At 42.1% G+C, this 19,202-nt stretch overlaps 1 protein-coding gene across 3 annotated transcripts; it reads right to left on the bottom strand.

Moving 5' to 3' along the window:
• Positions 1 to 1,665: 1,665 nt before the first annotated feature.
• Positions 1,666 to 19,020, bottom strand: DERL1 (derlin 1). Of its 3 annotated transcripts, none has more exons than XR_008820553.1 (9): positions 18,679 to 19,020; positions 16,857 to 16,968; positions 13,827 to 13,891; positions 10,962 to 10,988; positions 9,392 to 9,487; positions 8,650 to 8,702; positions 7,392 to 7,502; positions 3,546 to 5,577; positions 1,666 to 2,851 (listed from the first exon to the last, which is right to left on the bottom strand). XR_008820553.1 is itself a non-coding variant. In XM_056330190.1 (8 exons), exons 1-8 carry the CDS (start codon positions 18,829 to 18,831, stop codon positions 5,439 to 5,441), a joined length of 756 nt encoding a protein of 251 aa, XP_056186165.1. In that variant the 5' UTR covers positions 18,832 to 19,020; the 3' UTR covers positions 2,885 to 5,438. The 3 variants fall into 3 exon arrangements, 1 of the variants encoding a protein (XP_056186165.1); XR_008820552.1 differs by having other exon boundaries at positions 1,666 to 2,817; XM_056330190.1 differs by lacking the exon at positions 1,666 to 2,851 and having other exon boundaries at positions 2,885 to 5,577.
• Between the last annotated feature and the right edge of the window lie 182 nt (positions 19,021 to 19,202).

Genomic DNA, 19,202 nt, shown 5'->3' with positions numbered 1-19,202 from the left:
AACAGTGTCTCATCTTGCCCCTCCACCCACTAAGGACTCAGTAGGTGAGGGCAGAGACAGGCGTTGCTTTTCTTTGCAGCCTGAACAGAGACTGCCACTGTCTGAGCCCATATTGGGACAGGGGAAGCACTTTGAAAAACATTCTTTGATCAGACAATGCATACAATCCTCAATATTTTTTTTCTTCCCATTCTCAAGTCCAAATAAACCCCAAATTCTCAGTATCTTTAGATCCCTTCCTGACAGATTTAAAATATTTTTATTCCAAAACCCAGCACCTTAGGCTTCTCTACCTCATACATCCACCGACACCATACATAACCTGTATTCTCATAAAAAAAAAAAAAAAGAGAGAAAAAAAAAGAGAAGCAACAACATAACCTCAGTTTCATTTCTCCATCGCAGTATTTGCTCCCCACAGCTTGAGATTATAAACACACACCACTGCCCAAGCATCAGGGAACCTAAACAGTTCCGATAGGAAGGGGTCTCAGATCAGTGCTATGTATAGGAACAGCACTCTGCAGGAGGGGCACTAATCAGACTGTAACGCAGGGCGGGAGCCCCTCCAGCCCAGGGAGGGATGGGCAATAGGAAGACCCCGGAGCCTTCTCCCCTCTTGTGACTGTCAATGAACTTTGCACCTAGATGCCTGCTAGTTTTTACAGACTGCGTGGTAGCAGTCAAGTAAGTCTTAACAAAGACAAGTGCTACAAAAAGCCTTTCCAGGTGGAGTAGGTGAGGGTGTTTCGATTTTAAAACAGGCTGAGGAGTCTGCTTGGGTTAACTACAGCTAATCAATACACTAACTTGAAAGCAAAGGGAAACATTACTGCAAAGAAACCGTCCACATTTAACTACCTACCGCGAGGTGACCTGAACTCTGTAGTATGAAAAGATTTACCAAGCAGCTTGGCAAGCCCAAGGGCTGGTGCAGGCAGCATCCTCACACCTCCAGTTACAATGAATGAAACCACTAACACAGGGATCCACCCACTGTCCTTTAATCCATGGCCAGTCCAGGGACTAAATACACACATCCCTTTTGAGAAATAAATGTAAACATTCAAAAGCAAGAAGACTTCTTGCAATGGTTTTGATTTTAAACACTGCCTCCAGCTGCCATGACCTTCATCACGAGAGACTGGTAAGTAGTTCAGAGAAACTCAGCCTTAAGAGCCGATTTGAGCTCTAATGGCATTTTGCAAGGGCTTTGTCCTTTGGTGGGAAATAAAATAATAAACCAAACCACCTTCAGGCACCAGAATTAAGGTTTCATTATCACTTCCCCCCCCCCCCCCAACACCAATGAGATTCTGCAGAGGCCTCGCCAGCATCCCACAGTTACAGCTCTTTTTATGCAACTTTTGCTCACAAGTGTTGTAATCACTCCTTCTAGATCATGTTCCAGATGATAAAAGGGTGAGCCACTGCTGCAAACAGAACTCCTTTCATCACCAAAAAAGCACGCTTGAAAAATACAAGCAGCTGAAGCGTATTCATCTTTCCAATTCTAGAAAAGAGCACATCATCACCTTTTAGACATAATTCTGCTTGACATGCACATATCACATATTTAACTTAATAAAATCATGACAATAGACCCAATTCTGCATATCAAGTCACACTATTACTATCATCCATGGCAAAATAAGAATCTAGGGATGCACAAAACAAGAAAAGCCATTTACTACTGCAGGGGATGACACTGCTAAGAACATCTTCACCAAAATTAGTGCTGTGCCATACTACAGCAAGTACAAATTGATCCATCATCCTAAGCCTAGCACGGAACAAGGGAGAATATGAATCGTCTTCATTTCATGGATGCATAACAGGATTAAAAAGCCATTAGGTGACTTGTTATATCAGAAGCTTCAGACTGTAAATTAGTGTCTATCTCTTCAGCTCGCTACCTTAACCATCAAGGCAAAGCAGTTTTCCTCCTTGATAAGGTACACAGTGGTATATAAACACAGAAAGAATCTTAGGTTGTATTGCAAACAATATGCTACTCTGAAAATTAAAGCCTCTCAGTTTTCCTAATGTGACAATCAGATGACAGAATGAAGCAACAGGTCCAGTTTCCAGCAATGCCACATTACCGAGTTGTGTTGAGAGAGGAGCTGTCATCCAGACAAAGTGATAGGAATGAAAGATGAAGCATTTTAGAAGCATTTGATTTCGTATTCTTGGCTCTTCTGCTGACTCCTAATGCAGCTGGAGCAAAATCAAAACGCGCACACTTGCCATGCTGTTGTCTGGTGTATAGTATGGACCAAGACTTTCCAGCTCAAGAAGCACAACAAATTCACAGAGTGCCTTATGTACCAAGTCCATGATCTTCTTTGGTGCCTCTATGGTAACACACAGGAGAAATGCAGTCACACGAACAATGAGGACCAGAAGAGTCATTCAGAGGATGCTCAACAAGTCTCCAAATCAGCTGAGATAAGAGCCTCAAAAGGAACTCTGGCAGCAGTGCAGATCTGCCTGGACAGCGAGTATTGCAGAATACCAAGCTTATCCCTGGAAAAGTAACTAATCTCTATCAATTTCACACAGTTTGAGGGTGAGTAGGAGCGTACTTCCTCCCAAAGGACAACAGAGTATAATCAAGTATACCATTTTACAGCTTTTTTTTGTAATCGGCCAGGAAGGACACAGACTGTCAAGACTCATGGCGATAAAGAAAACGCCTTTACAATTTTGCAGTTCATCAGAGAAGACAAGGCTCCTACCCAAAAGCAGGTCATTTTCTTGAGTACTTTTATCAACAGCAGAAGGTGGTGTCACAGTACAGCTGTCAGACATTCCCTGGAGATGGACAGATCACAAGGTTTGTCTTAAGCTGAAATATGATTTAGTGAAACAGAGACAGTAACAGAGATTAAAACTTTAATTTAAAATTTTGTCAACAAAAATTGATTACAAAAAGGGAAATTATCTGTACAAAATAAGAAAGGAGGTACTCATTTAACAAGAGACTGCCATTGTCAGCGTACGCTGGAGGAGAAACAGTGCTTCAGGTCAAGTGACAAGTGAAAACCAAACCAACCAAGCTCATAATACAGAATTCTGAAGTGAATTTTCCATAAACCAAATTAAATTGACCTGAAGCAGCTCAAAAGCTAACCAAGACTTAATAGAAGTCTATTTTCCTTGCAAAACTTTTTCTCTTAGAGAATGAGGATGTACTAGAAAGCAAGACCCAGCACAGTGCACTGGGCCAGGACAATGACTTTTGCCATACTTCCTCCCACCGAAGCCTTTCTTCTGGCCTTCTGTACAAAGATGTGCTGCAATTTGAGTGTGCCAGGGTTTTGGCTGAGTCACAAACTATTGCAACTTCACTTAACAGTTAGGTTCTGATTCAAAATTAAGACAAATGCTTTGGAGACAGTGATATTACTACGATTAAAAAGACCAGTTGCACCATGACTCCTATAAAAATGGTGCTTCCCAAACTTCCCAAATAAAATCAATTAACAGCTGTCAGTCTACGGACTACTCTTTACAACACTGAACTCCTCTCTTCTACCTACCATTTTATAAAAAGACAAGAGCATCTTTAAACTTCATCACTGAACAAACAAAAATGGCAGGTGATTTCTGAACTCCAAGTTCCTGTAAAATGTAAGCACGCAATATGATCATTACCAGTTTTCTACGGTTTTCCACAAGCTGAATCAACAAAATTAACCTGCAGTGAAGAAAGGTAGCATGTATTTTTTTCAAGCAAGCCAGATGAAAACTTCCAGTCTGACTGTTTATTTCCCACTCAGTTTCACATCACATAGTATTTACAAGTTTTTAAACCTTCAGAACCCAGGTTTAGTGAAGAAACAAAGTAGCAATAAAAATGTTTTGGCCCAGATTCACTCCACTTACAGATACCTGAGATACCCAAGTTGGGGTAGAACAACTTTCTGTGCCCCACCTACCTAGTAAAAAGAAAGAAAATGCTGATGGGAAACTCGGTCAGAGACTTGAATCTCATCCTAGTGACGATGCTTTTCTTCCTCCAACTAGAAAACAAAAAGTGAGCAACTATATTCCAACTTTGAAGTCTTGGTTAAGCTTAGAGTAACTGCATTCCTAGTTTAATGGTTGTCATTTACGTGAACCTAAGCCTTACCTTGCTCACTAGAAGCACCTACCTAGGGGAGTCGGGGACAGCTACCTTTTAAGAATGCTATGAGACAAATGAGTCCTCCTTACAGCTGGGAAAACTGAAGTAAGAAAGAAGTTTGCTCAAGTCCATGCGGTCAGTAATAAGCTAGCATTACAGCTTCCTTGGTCTTAGTCCTGTGCTCTGCCCACGAGAACCCAGTACAAGGAAAACTACTCTACAGAATCATTCCCTTTTCCATGTCAAAAATTTCTACCAAAAAACGTAAATACTAATAAACAGTGTACATAATTTCTTATTTGACAGTGAAAGAGTCCCATAGTAAAGCAATCTGTTCTATTGTATCTTGACCCTGGAAAACTTTATTTCCAGCTTTAATTCTTTGAGGTCTTAAAGCTTTGAAGAGAAATTTGAAGATGCAGTTAACAAACATAATGCTGCAGTTAATACCCTTTACATTAACCACAATGATATGTTACATTTTCTAGTTTAAATGTTATTTGTGCTACCCAATTTTGCAATCAAAATAGAAACCTTGAAGCCAAGAATTCACAGATCTCAGGGAAAAAAAAAAACCAACCACACAAGCTAGACAACTTCAGTTTAAACAGCAAGCCTTGTAACATGCGATGAAGAGCTCAGAGATTTAAATTCTGTGAATATCTGTTATTGCCATTTCAAATGAAAGCCCTCTTATCCCTGGTCTTGCCCAGCCTGTGCTGTAGCAGGCAGGAAAATGCTGCACTGTAAGAAAAAACTCCCCTTAAAACATAGCTTAATAATGGAAATGAAATATTTGCACTTTGCTTTATGAATGCAGTAGAGATATCACTTAAATAATGTTTCCAAAGGCGCAGGGACTTAAGCACAGCTGTGGAAAAAGTCAGCTTCCTAAACTTTGGGGTTAGTTTGATCCATCTGCCTCACATTGGATTCTTAACTTACCACGGTCAACAAAGCTTTTAACGTACCAGGTGAGACAGAACACCATTACCTTGCTCCATCACATTCATGGAACAAGACTGCATAATGGATGCCCACTGCAACAGACAGACAATACTGTATAAAGAAGGCTTTTTTTAATGGCAGAATCAAATTGGACACTACTGGCTAACCTGGAGCAAGATCTACATTTTTGCCTTCTGGACTTTTTAATTTTCTCTTGAACCAGAAACATTCTTTCTGATCAGTTAAATCCAACAGTACTGCAGAGAGCCTGGTTCTTAAACATGCTCTGCACCAGGAAGGGTCGGTTCTACGTCCTATTAAAACCAAAGAGTTGCCATTTTCCAAAGGCAGGAGTTCTTCACTGGTCACCTAGCCGGAAACCTTGGCCCCAGTTGTGTCTTCCACCACCCTGTGGGTCTTCTGCAGCTCTTCTCATGCTAGCAGGTGGGACACCAAACCCCGACACTCCTCCTCTCCTATTTGGCAGCCAGCGGTACCTAGGGCAAGCCAGAAGAGGAGGAGAGAAAGTGAGAAACAGCTGTACCTTGGGGGTAAATGCCCAGACTACTATTCCATGCACTTCCTTTTAGCTGCTAGACTTTGCAATAAAACTGGCTTTTCACGGCAGCACTTCACAGAATTCTTTCCAAATCTAAGCCCTCAGTGCATTTTGAAATGGGAATTCTGGGGAACTTCCATCTCTGGGATATGGTTAGATACAATAATCCAAACATAGGGGAAAAAAAACCCATAAGGAGGTCTCACTGTTGAGAATAAACACTGTGATATAAACTTAGTTCCTCTAAATTCTCTCTCTTTTTTTTAAGGGGAAATAATAACAAAAATCCAAATAACTTCCGAGCATCTCTCTCTTCAATAGTTGCATAGGTCCTGTTACGACAGCATCTAACCATCTCACTGCTCTCCAAGTAAACATTCCTGAGGGACTGAGGACAAATGAGGCTAAGGGAAACAGGCTCAAGCAACTAGCTTGTCTGAAATCAAAGCTCAAGTGACCTGGCCAAAGCAAATGAGAGCTGTAAGACTTTATCATCCAACTTGGGCTATCATCTAAATAGAGTGATCTAAAATACAGCTTCTGCATTTTGCAAGGGATCCCATCAGTGCAGAGTCATTCCAGCTCTACAACAGTTACACAGAGCTCCTGCAGATCCCTTGCTAAATCTAACCACTAAAATCTGAGGCCCCAGATATAAAACCCCAATTCCTTTCTACAAGAAAAACAATCCTGTACGGTACAAATTCTTCATTATTATATTAAAGGTACCAGTAAATCATCACAGTGTCTTTTTTTTGATATAATGTTACAGTGCAAGGCAGAATTTATCCCTTTGTAGGGATATTCGCAGTACTTCTGTTCCTGCTTCTCAAACACAGAGAAAAGTTAAATACACCTATGAGGACTCAAGAGAATTACACATAACCAACAAGACTGATGGACGTTTCAGAGCTGTTATTACCTTGAGAAACATGGAAAAAAATATTTTGTCTCCTAACCTTTATGGAAAACTAGGTTTACCAGAAGGGCTTTTAAATACAGAGGTAGAAAATAAAACTTGCCTACTCATTAAAACTTGTACATAAAGTAGAACTGTAAATTAACTTTGCATCTTCTAATTAACAGTTTATGCTATAAAAAGGGTTAACTGAGTTGCTAACTAAAGTTTGGTAGAGAAGGAATATTTACAACACAAAAGGATGAGGACAAGGGCAACTGAAGCTACAAACTTTGGCTTCTGATCATAGCATTTCAATGCCAAAACAATTAACAAATCACAAGAAAAAGCTCTTCAGAAACCAAGACCTGCAGTCTCAAGTCAAGGTGACTGGTACAGACTGCAAAGCAGAATGCGCATTATAGTTGTGAACAAGTCTAAACTAACTCCTATTATTGTTACAGGTTGCTGAACTGGTAGCCACTGTAATGATACATGGAAATACAGATAAAAGATCATTTACAGGAGAAAACAGGTTTTTTGGTGCTATCTGATAATTGTTAGGGGGTTTTCTTTCTTACAGCCCAACTTACTAGCAGAACTACAACTTTTACTCTCACTCTTACGAGTGGGTAAAGGACATAAGCCATCCATAGGAGTAACAGAACGCTCACATGGGTCAGTTACAAGAAACTCAACATCTGATGACTCAGCAGCACAGTCAATACAATAGTCTGAAGCAGACTGATTTAGCAAAGTATTTTACACCTTACAATCTGGTAAATATATGCCTAATGAACAATACAGAAAATTGGACCAAACAAACAGTGAGTTAAAGAATAAAGCCAGCTTACAGGAACTGAGGTGTGGAGAGAAAATTCCTTCCTCCCAAATCCATTGGATATTTAAACATTAAAAAGAAATACAGGTGTCCAACCAGATTTCCTATCAGCTCATTGATGACTCTGCAAGGCAAGAAGAAAAAGAATTGTTTCACATGCTGTCTTCTCTGAAAATAAACTGACCATCTTCTGCCAGCTACTACTGTTCACCTGCCCCGGGTATTTCCAGGGCTGTGAGCCACAGAAAATTTCCCTTCCCTCAGCACTTTGCAGCCACTTCTTTATAAGGGCCAACCTTCAGTGCCAGCACATCAACAGGCTGTTCCACCCTCCCTCCCTGCCAAGCTTTCTCTACAGTCTGTACTGAAAATGCAATTAAATACTTGTTTACATCAGAGAATTAGACCGTACAGCTATTAGCGTGTAAAATAATAGTCTGCAGAGCTTGAGAAGTTACTGCTGTTTTCACTGGACAACCTGTCTCCTGCTGTACTGAACTGTTTTGTTCCCAATTTTGCAAAAACACTGAATGGAGGCCCTTGAGTATCTTCTGTCATGCATAGAAACAGCAGGTATCTAACAGCAAGCAGTTTCTCAAGTGACGGATGAGTCAGTAGGTGGCACAGCCAGAAAAGGGAATTTGGTTTTGCTATACTATCTCCTCCTTTTATAAATCAACCACATAACTTGTTGCTGTCACCAACTGTGTTACAGCGGCACCAAGAGGCCCCAGACAAATGCAGAGCACCAATGAGAAAGACCATGCACAGAAGGGTTTCTGCATCACCGTTTCATCACAGAAACCCAAGACAGACCAACAAATTCAGCAAGCACTAATATGGCACTGTGTGGGCTTGTTATTCCATTTTCCCTTGTTTCATAAGCTGAAAAAAACATTGCATTTGGCAAGACTGTGAGGAACAGAAGTAACAGCACTACCAGGGTCAAGTTAAATTTGTTTCTAAAACCAAGAAGGATGGCTGGTCACTACAGGACCCTTCCTGTAGTACAGAAAAGGCCTAATGCATAGATTTACTAGAAGATAAACCAAATTCTTATTTGGTTTCCCCTCACCTACATTCTCTAGTTCTCACATGCACATCTCCTTTTTGCTTTTATCTTAAATGGTGACCATGTCATACTAAGCATTATCAGTCAGATTATACAGCTTTAAGCTTTTTATTTTAATACTGCTTCTAAATGCAGCAGTCAGTTCAAAAGCCATAAAAACTTCTGTAACTTCAAATTGGCCATGTAAGTAAATACGTACGATCCACCAATGATGTAGTTGAATCCCAGAATAACCCATGGAAGGTAACAGGCCTGAAAAAGAATACAGTGGAGACAGAGAAATTTTAAGTACAAGTTAAGGACATAAAGCTGCTCAACTTCCCACTGCAGTAAGCACGATTATCATCTCAGTGTTTTAGGCATTACTCAAATCCTGATATATTAACTTAAGCAGATTCTACCTAACGAGGCAGGATACTCCAAACCAAGCAACCACTAACATTTTTAGAAAAATCACACTCATTTAAACATTTTAAGTAAATGTGTCTTTGGCACTCTATGTTCCACAGCATGGTTACATCTGAAACAAAGTCGTAACATTTCTGATTTTGAAAAGGTCTGGAAACAATGATCAAAAGAGTTTTCACTACATGATCGGGCAGAAACAGATGAGGTTGCACAGGAAAGAATTTAAATATCAACATTTTGTCACTACGGTGTCACTACATTCAGCTTTTATCCAAGTTAATGTTTATCAGGAATTTTTTTCTCTCTTCAGACCAATGAATTTCAGTTGTCAGTACATGTTTTCAGTAAAGCCACACTGAGTGACACCATATGGAAGACCATGAACAAATCTGTCTTCATTGCATCTCAAGGAGTATATAGCTGTGTGAAAGTATAGGCCATCTTTAATAACACAAAGTATTTATATTTTGCTCCTCACCCCCTTCATGTGCATCTTCGGGGCACAAACCTTTCCAATATCCAGTCTGACATACCTTAAATCTTGTTCCAAACCAAAATGATACGATCATGTCTCTGTTCAGCTGGGCCCACACATAAAGTACTGACATGATGAGTGGAATCATCAGCAACTGCAATGTTGAAAAAAAAAAAAAAAAGGCAGAAAGTTACCATTGCTTTCACAGAAGTCTAAGAAACAAACAGACAGCACAACCTATAAGCTTCAAAAATGGCTCGTAAGCATAATAAATCAGAAAAACCTTTAAAGATTGCCCCAGAATCTTTGCCATCACGTGACATGGATCTGTTCAAAAACTATTGAGAAAGCTAAGCATTGGCCATTCTCTTTTGCAAGACCATGCTGAAGCAAAGGGCTCCAACTTGCACCAACTGAAAAAGCAGCCATCGTTAACTCCTCTGCTCCCAGCTCCTTAGCAGCACCACCTACAGCAATGTCAGTGACATGCTTGTGCCACAATCATTTCCATTCACAACCCTGGGCACTAACCCAAACACACTCATCTGGGGCTAAGCTAACAGAGCAGCTGAAGTGTTACTCCATCCAAATGCTAGCTATGCTCCCCTCAGAGCACCACAGAAGGAAAGTGCACCAGTAAATCACTATTTCAGAGTACTGCCGCCAGCCTTGGCAAAGGCACCTCAGCAGAGCTCGGAGGTAACCCATGCTCCATACCAGGAGATGAGACTGTTTCAAATACCTCCTTACTGTGACCGTGTACTAGCTGACTGGACCATTCCTAGTGAAACAAATATAAAGCACTATTTTAGCTACATGCTGATTTTGACAGACTGTGCCAGCAACATTTCCATGAACTGGTTTAATGCTGCAAACCAGCTCATTTGTTTGGAAGAGAGGTTAAAAATCATTTCTGCAGGGGTGCCGCTACTCAACAGATTCCACATTAAAGCTGGCACACCGGCACCAGTCCAGTCTTCCCCAAGCCCTACGGTATACCAGCAGTCTGACTCTTCACACAAGCACCTTAGGGTCTTTATTAAAACCATGACACTCTGTTGTGTCCAAGAAGCACTCCCCCATCTCCCTCCTTAATATCTGGGGAGATAAGAACTAGTTCACTGAAAATGGTTATTTGGACCACTATTTTAATCACTCTTGTGAGGATTTTGCACTGCACAGTTCTGATCTGAACCTACAGCTGCATTTTTCACAAAAAGATCAGTAAAAGGCACACTACATTTTAGAAGACTAATGAACCCAAGAATAGTTTTTAGGTAAAAAAATTAAGAATGCAGATTCACATTAATTAGAAGAAACAGTATATAGGTGACATCTTGTGTCCATTTTAGTAAAAGGCTGAACACTTCCTGACTGTGCAAAGAGCCAATTTTCACTCCCTGACTCCCTAACTAGGTTAGAAGTGAGAGTCAGAAGATACAGGCTTGTGATGTCAGCGGAGGCTAACCCAAACTAAAAAACTAACAATATACACACAACAGTTCATTTTGATATAAACTAAACCAGCCTAGTTTAACTATGTTCTGCAAACTGTCAATAATGCTCTCTACAAAGTCATTAAGTAGTCAGAATGTTCCATAACATTATTTAAAAACTTCAGCAGTTACCTGCATGTCCATTGCCAAGCCAGTTATCTGTCATTGCACCATTAAGGAAAATGCAGTAAAACCTGATAAACTAGAACAACAAAAAGAGCTGAACACACACGTAAAGGCCTTTAATGTTTAAAATTAAAACAGCGTTCCTGTGTAATATTAAGCTGACCACTGGAAAAAATGAAAACCCTGCAATGATCTAAAGATGTACACACTTAGTTTCAATAATTGCTTTTCAGTAGCCTCTCAAGCTACCACCTCAAGTCATTACCCCAAGAGCTGACGCATGCACTGACCTTCCCTCCATGGTGAAACTGTCTAGAAACTCGATCAGTTCTTGCATAAAAGCATGTTACAAGTTTAACAGCTGGATTCTTTCATTAGTTTTTTAAAGACTAAACTGCTGGTTTTCTAACTGAAGATATATCAGATCATTAAAAAAATACCAACATATTGCCACCGTGTTTTAGAAAATAATTTCTTGAAGTGCATCAATGCAGGCTTTTCATACTACTTTTGGAACGCAAAGGATCTACTTGCTGTAGTGACTGCTGAGTAGAAACAATTGCTGAATAATTTTGCTATGATCAGAATGCTTTTAACCGTTCATGAATGTGTATGAAATGGTATCAAGTGTTTTCCCAGATCATGCATTCAGGTTGCTCCTTACGTCATATGGGGAACAAGCAACTGGAAGCTTTTAAATGACCAGTTTGAAAGTCAAGTCACAATCAGATTCATCTAATAGCTCACAGCCAACAGCCTGCAACCACAATGAAGCTGATGATTTTCTTAACAACATAACTAAACGCACAATTGTTTGCCTAGTCGTTGCCGTGGCTCAACAGGACTAGCAGGAATAGCAATTCCCTCCATACAGTGGAATGTGACTAGATAGTTCATCTATTGATAAAGGCAACAGCATTTCTACACACTCTCTCTCCCAGCTGTATCTGATTCACACTGATGTCACCACTCCCTTTTTTCCACATGCTGTGCCACACAAATTGCTACAAGGAGGTAGCCACAGCACAGACAGAAGGGGAGCACATCCAAGAATGGAGGCTCCACAACCTCTCTTGGCAACCCATGCTGATGTTTGACTGCCCTAACAGTAAAAAGAGTCTTTCTTACATTTAAGTGGAATCTTCTGTGCTTCATTTTGTTCCTGTTGCCTCTTGTCCCACCACTGAGCACTACTGAGAGAAGCCTAGCTCTATTTGCTTTACTCCCTCTCTCATCAGGTATTTATCCACATGGGTATTATGTCCAGCTCTGGAGTCCTCAGCAGAGGAAAAAGATGGACCTATTGGAGTGAGTACAGATGAGGGCCACGAAAATGATTAGAGGGATGGAACTGGAACACCTCTCCTGTGAGAAAAGGCTGAGAGAGTTGGGGTTATTCAGCCTGGAGAAGACAAGGCTCCAAAGCGACCTTATTACAGCCCTTCAATACTTAAAGGGGGCTTATAAGAAAGATGGGGACAGACTGTTTTCACAAGGGCCTGTAGCAATCAGACAAGAGGTAGTGATTTTAAACTAAAAGATGATAGATTTAGACTAGATATTAGAAGTTTTTTATGCTGAGGGTGGTGAAGCACTGAAACAGGTTGCCCAGAGAGGTGGCAAATGCCCCGTCCCTGGAAATATTCAAGGCTGGGTTGGACGGGGCTCTGAGCAACCTGATCTAGTCGAAGATGTTCCTGTTTATTGCAGGGAGGGGCTGGACTAGATGACCTTTAAAAGTCCCTTCCAACCCAAACTACTCTATAATTCTATGATAAGACACCACTGAACCTCCTGTTCCCCAGTCTGCACAATCCCAGCCCTCTCAGCTTCACCTCATGTGACAGATGCTCCAACCCTTTAATCATCATGACCTTTCACTGAACTCACTCCAGTATGTCCATGTTTGTCTTGTATTTGGGAACCTGGAGATGGATGCAGCCCCCCATACGTCTCACAAGGGCTCAGCAGAGAGGGGTAATCACCTCCCTCAAGCTGCTGGGAATGCTCTGCCTAATGCAACCCAGGAGGCTGGTGGCCACCTTTGCCAGAAAGGCATGCTGCTGGCTCATGGCCAACTTGGTGTCCAGCAGGACTCCCAGAGCCTTTTCTGCCAAGATGCTTTGCAGACTGTCAGTCCCCAGTCTGGACCACTGCCTGAGGCTGTTCCTCCCTGGGGGCAGGACTCTGCACTTCCCTTTGCTGAGCTCATGAGATTCCTGACCAGCACATTTCTCCAGCCACTACAGATCCCTCTGAAGGGTAGCACAACCATCTGGTTTATCAACAACTCCTCCCAGTTTTGTACCTGAGACCTAAAAGAAAATTCAGGTAGAACAGCACAGCTCATGGAAAAACTGTTTCCCAACATTCCCAAAGCAACAAGCCCAGCTTCTTCAGGAAGCTGGCTCAGTGCAGATATTGCAACACTGATTTCACAGACTCAGATAATCTGTGCCTAGCAGGTAAAGGATCTCTCTGTGAGGTCCCTGAATTTCCAACTTAGGGAATGGCACAGATCAGACTTATTTGCACATTTGCAGCTTAAACACACTAAATTCACTCTTAGCCCATGCAGCAATCCACAAAAGTGGCTAAGTGAAGCAATACAGCGAGCACCATGGAAGTTCACGCACTAGCTGAGCTTTGTGTAAGCAGAACTCTAGTCCCCAGATTACATACTTGTAGGAAGAATACTAATAAATGTGCCAATACAAGACACTTGCTACCTTTCCAGGAAGATTAAAAACTCACCTGTGAACACTTGCTAAATTTTAAAACTGTCAGCTGCTAAAACCTGGTCTTTGAACATATTTCAAGCAGAAACAGGAGAACCAAAACATTCTAAAAGTTTGATGAACAGAAGGATACAACAATGCAGATCCAGTTAAACAGGAGCATGAACATGTAATCTGCTGGCCTTCCATCAAAAGCTCCTGTAAATAAAAAGAATTATTAGGAAACGTACCAAAATCTTGGTAAGAAATTAAGACTTTACTTTTGGGAGTCTAAGAAAAGCTCAGCTAATAACAGTTGTCTTACGTGCAGTCTGTGGTTTATTCTTTTTAATTTTAAAAAGCCTTATAATAGAACAACCTACAGACTGAAAAATAAGACATTCAGCCTACTGCATTAAAGTCCACAGTGCCTCTACTTGAAAAAGTACACAGTTTAACTCTGGAGATAAGTGGCTTTAACTTCATAAGACCTCAAATTGGAGTTGGACCCCATCCTTCATAAGAAGCTGCCAGTCAGAAACACACAATAAAGAAATAAATACACATGCATGACAACAACAGAGACATCAAGTTTAATGACAGTCATGAGAAAACCAGTCCTTACTTAGGCAAACTGCATCCTCTTTGCATCGTCTAGTCAGATTCAAGAGATGCAACAGTTTTTACATTCCAGAAACATTACCACACATGACAAGGAGGATACACATGTGCAGTGCATTCTGTTCCTTCTTCTAAGCTTAATGGCTTGCCTAATTCCCCATTTCAAACACAAAATCATAGAACGGTTTGGGCTGGAAGGGACCTTAAAGATCATCCCATTCCAACCCCCCTGCCATGGGCAGGGACACCTTCCACTAGACCAGGTTGCCCAAAGCCCCATCCAGCCTGGCCTTGAACACTTCCAGGGCTGGGGCATCTACAACTTCTCTTCCAATGTCTCATCACCCTCACAGTAAAGAATTTCTTCCTAACATCTAATCTAAATCTGTCCTCTTGCATCTTAAAACTATTACCTCTTGTCCTATCACTACATGGGATATACACATGTACATGGGATGACATGTACATGACATGTCAATTTTCTTCAGAACAGTGGAAACAAAAACACAGAGCAATATTCCCTGCAGGTCATACTAAATGAAATTATCTCTAGATGCCTAAAAAATAAACTTAGGAAAAAATCTTTTGGAAAGTTTTAAAGTTGGAGAACTAGATAAACTGAAGTTTTCTCCTTATTGTTGCCATACAACAAATACAAACAAATAAAAAGAGGAAGCTGATTAATCCTGTAGAAACTCCAGCACAGAAATTCCTCCAGAATAGGGAGAAAACAAGTAAGTATTATCTCCTTAAAGTCTTTGATTTCTTATTATCTAGGAGATTACCAACAAGAATATTAGACAAACTATTTAAATTGACTTTCCAATGAATATCTAAGAAAACTGAGCTGCAGACTTCTAAAAAGCTCAGCACAGAAAGGAAGAGTCTCCACTGGGTCCTTCAGTAGAGCCCAGGGTATAATCCGGTCCTCAGGGAAGAGCTGCAGACTCATTATCTCATCATTCATACTGCTGGGGAGTGAACTCTGAATAATTCATTCTGCTTTCTCTGTTGGTATTTGTTATGTTCTTCTCCAACAGAAACACAACAAAAATGCATTAATCTCCTTTTCCTCAGGAAGCTAGAGGTCAGCTTGTTAGGAAAGCACAAGCACAGTACAAAACTGTATGAATATTTCCGACAGCTAGATTTGAAGCTAGCATGCAACACCAGTGTATGCCTAAAAACCACTACAACCCTGAAAACAGAAGTTTCAGTTCCTCAGTTACACAGACAAAAGGAGGCATAGACCTATGCAGATTTCCACCTGTGAACATATTATCAGCAACTTACACACTTCCCACTTTCAAAAGGATTCAACCCTTTTTCGTAGAAAGGAGGACTGACCTAACCAAGAACTTCATTTATACCCAGAAAAATGACTGTAATATAAAAGAAATGCACTGATTCAAACAACACAGCTGACTTCCCAGTTTCAAAATCCAGATGCGTTGTACAGCAGCAATGTAAATTTACTGTAGAAAATGACTGACTTCCATGAGACTTCTGCCACAGCACAGAAAACAAGAGCGTTTTCTAAGTGTGTGTACTCTCATGTGTTCATAACGTACTGCAGAAATGCTCAGAGAGGAGAAACCATTTCTAGCTATTAAACTGCTACTTACTTTTACTAAGAAAACAAACAAATACAATCTGGCACCACTCCTGCCTTTCCCTGCTACTCTTCTTATGACTTTAATGGGATTCCACAAGACTCTGGATGACCGGTTTACCAGAGACCTCTTCTTTATCGTGGGACTTGCCAAACACCACCTTGCAATGCATTTCCACTTACACCATCAGTTCTAAGACTTCATTAGAACTACACTGAAATTCTTGTTCATAAAGGCTTTCAGGAGCTTGGCTTCGCAAATACGTTAATTATTCACTTCAACTGAAACAATTTTTGCCTAGCTTTAATGAACTGTGCAACGCAAAATGAAAACAATTTTGAAGCTACCTCATAACAACAATTCCTTTTTTGAGAAAAAGGATCCATTATCTGTTCTCCCTTCTTCCACTCTTAATTCTCTCCTCTAACTGAAAATCCAACTAGTTCCTTTTTCACACTTATGTTTGACAGAGGATACACTTCATTTGTACAACGTATCCCTCAATTCAACGTAGATAGAATAACACAGGTAAGCACCCCTTTCAAGAAAAAGGAAAAACTGACATTGTTTTTCTCAAGATGGTTATACCCATTGTTACATATGCTTTATCAAGCTTCTGTGTTAAAGGACATCAAACACAAGAAAACAGAGGTAATGTCATCTTTTAGTCTCTCTCTCCTTCACTTCCTGAAATCCAACAACTAAAAGCACCAGGCCCTCCTACTGAAACAAGTATCAAGTTCAGATCCTAAACGAACAGGCTCCCTATCAAAGAAAGGAGCCGGTCACAGAAAAACAGCTTTCAGAGCGCCTTTCACATGACTCTGATCAAATCAGCCGCAATCCCATCACCACAGACATTCGCAATAGAAGCTCTATCTAACAACACTTAGTCTATATCAACTCTGGGCAGAGTTCACCACATGCATATAATTTAACGGATAACATACCTGTTTCTAATCGTGACGAATATTGATACAAGAAATACAAATTCACCAAGTACAGAAATCCTGTTCCAGGTCCCACTGGGAAGAAGAAAGTTGCAGTTATCGGCCGCCAGATCTGTCCAGATCAAAAAAGAAAGATAGATCTATTTATATACTGTAGAATGAACTCATATGCATAGCGCTTTTCTTTTCATTTGTTATCAATTATTTGGAAGATCAAGGAGAAGATTAAAAATAGCCCAAGTATCAACAGCTGCTGCTTCAGCAGCTTTTACAGTTAGGTGTTGTTTGTTGGGGTGGTGATTTTTTTTTTCGAAGTCTGATAAGCAAAGCTATTATGATTACAACAAAAATCACACAAAACTTCCCAGATCACTTCTGTCACATCTTCACAGTATTGAGTCTTTAATTGCAGTGCAACAGGGATATGCGTGCAAGGATGCTACCCTGTTCTAAAAGCATCCATACAGAACCCATTCTTACCTGTTGAACAGAGGCCAAGGAATTCACACAATGGCCTTTAGCATAACCATTCCAGACAGCACACACTGCTCTGAGCATCCTGCACCTGCTTTAGAGAGTCTCCCAACTATCTATCAATATTAGGTACAGCCAACTGCACGGCAACATGCAGCAGGGACAGAAAATGTCTGGCCATTTATGAACGAGTTCTTTAAGCAGCAACACTTCCAAGCAGGAGTATTGGGATCCTGAAAGGCACAGTTCCACAAGGAGTAACAGAACTAGAGGAAAAAACAGCCCTTTAAGCTACTAAATTTTGGGGACGATACATGAAACAAACTACAGATAGAGCTATCTTTTTATCTTTTTTTGCATTCAGTCTTCTCCACTGAAGCTATAATGAGCAAGTAAAATAGAAATTTAAAAGTTGGAATCCTTTATCTTCCTTCATTTTCAGTTCATCCAGCCAGTGGGTGCTCTCCCCCTACACTCCTGCATACCAGAACACTGAACCTGTAACCTCTCAATGCAAGGATAATTACTATATCCAGTTTGTGCGCACTTCTGATATTGCTAACACATCCAGAAACACTGTTATCTGAAACCTCAGGACTTCAGTTGTTACTTTATGTCAACCATAACTAGGCATAGAAGCTGGCAATCCCAGCCAGAAACTTTTTCAAATTCCAAGCAAAAAGGTGCAAAAGATGCACTTCTTTAGCTCTGCCTTAATATCTCCAGAGCTACCTGCAGTTTAGGACAGTTGCACACCTGCCTGTAGCCCCTGTTCCCAGTCACACCCACACAATCACACAACAGAGGCCAGGCAAGTCACCCGAAGTCACAGGCATAGGTTTTATGATTGTAGTGCCTTGGCACAACCACCAGTGCCAGCCAAAACAACTCTCCCAAAACACGTAGGGAAAAAACACACCAAAATGAGATGCAAGACAAACTACGGGGCCTGTCAAGGGCCACTGCCCTCCTTGTCTCACCCAGGGGCCCCGGCAGGGCCAGGCACCGCAGCCTGTGTCACCTTGGTGGGGAGCCCGGGGCCTGCAGAGGCAGAGCACTAAACCCGGGGCCCAGCTCGCAGGCCTTATATAGGTTAAGCAGGAAGGCAGGCCCGGCTTCCCGCTGCAGGCGATGTGGGTCACTCCCAAGGGCTCCCTCGGTGCGCGATTCCCTCCCAGCGCGACCGTGGAGGCCGAAGAGGGGTCCAGACCCCAGACCGCACCTCCGCAGCCCCCAGCCCCGCCAAGTCGCGCACTACAACTCCCAGAATGCCCAGCGCGGCCCGGACCAGGCTCTCTTATGGCGCGGACGCCGCAAGGCACGCCGGGACGGGTAGTGCGGTCCATACTTGGAAGCGGTTGATGAAGGCGTCGGGCCATAGGAAGAGGTAGACGGGGCTGACAAGGCCCAGCTTGCCGATGAGCGGCACCGCAATGGAGCCGGCGAACCAGTAGCGGGTGATCAACGGGATGCTCCGGAACCAGTCCCCCAGGTCCGACATGTCGCCGCCGCCGCACCCGGCCGCCGCCCGAGGCCTCGCTACGAAGCGGCCGCTAAGGAAGAAGCGAGGCGAGGGTCCAGCCGCGCTCCGCCCGCTGTTCCCAGCGCCGCCGCCCCGGGCAGGGAGAGGAAACCCAAGCCAGACGTGGCGCCGCCGAATTCGGCCGGGCCGCCGCCACTTCCGGCCCCGCCCCTCGGCTGCCATGGCAACGGCAGCGCCGGAAGTTCCGCCTCTTCGTGGAAGGCGGAGCAACCCGCCGTTGCCGGGTGACGGTGCCGCCGTCCCCGCGGGCTGGGCCGGCGGCCGGCCCCTTTCTCCGGAGCTGTATTTAGTAACGCGAGGGCGCTGGTAACAAGAGCTAACCGGCAGCA

The sequence above is a fragment of the Falco biarmicus genome, chromosome 3, assembly GCF_023638135.1.
Source record: "Falco biarmicus isolate bFalBia1 chromosome 3, bFalBia1.pri, whole genome shotgun sequence".
NCBI classification, from domain to species: Eukaryota; Metazoa; Chordata; class Aves; order Falconiformes; family Falconidae; genus Falco; species Falco biarmicus.
Note: the sequence above shows the minus strand (reverse complement) of the source record. Positions and strands in the feature narration are given on the sequence as shown.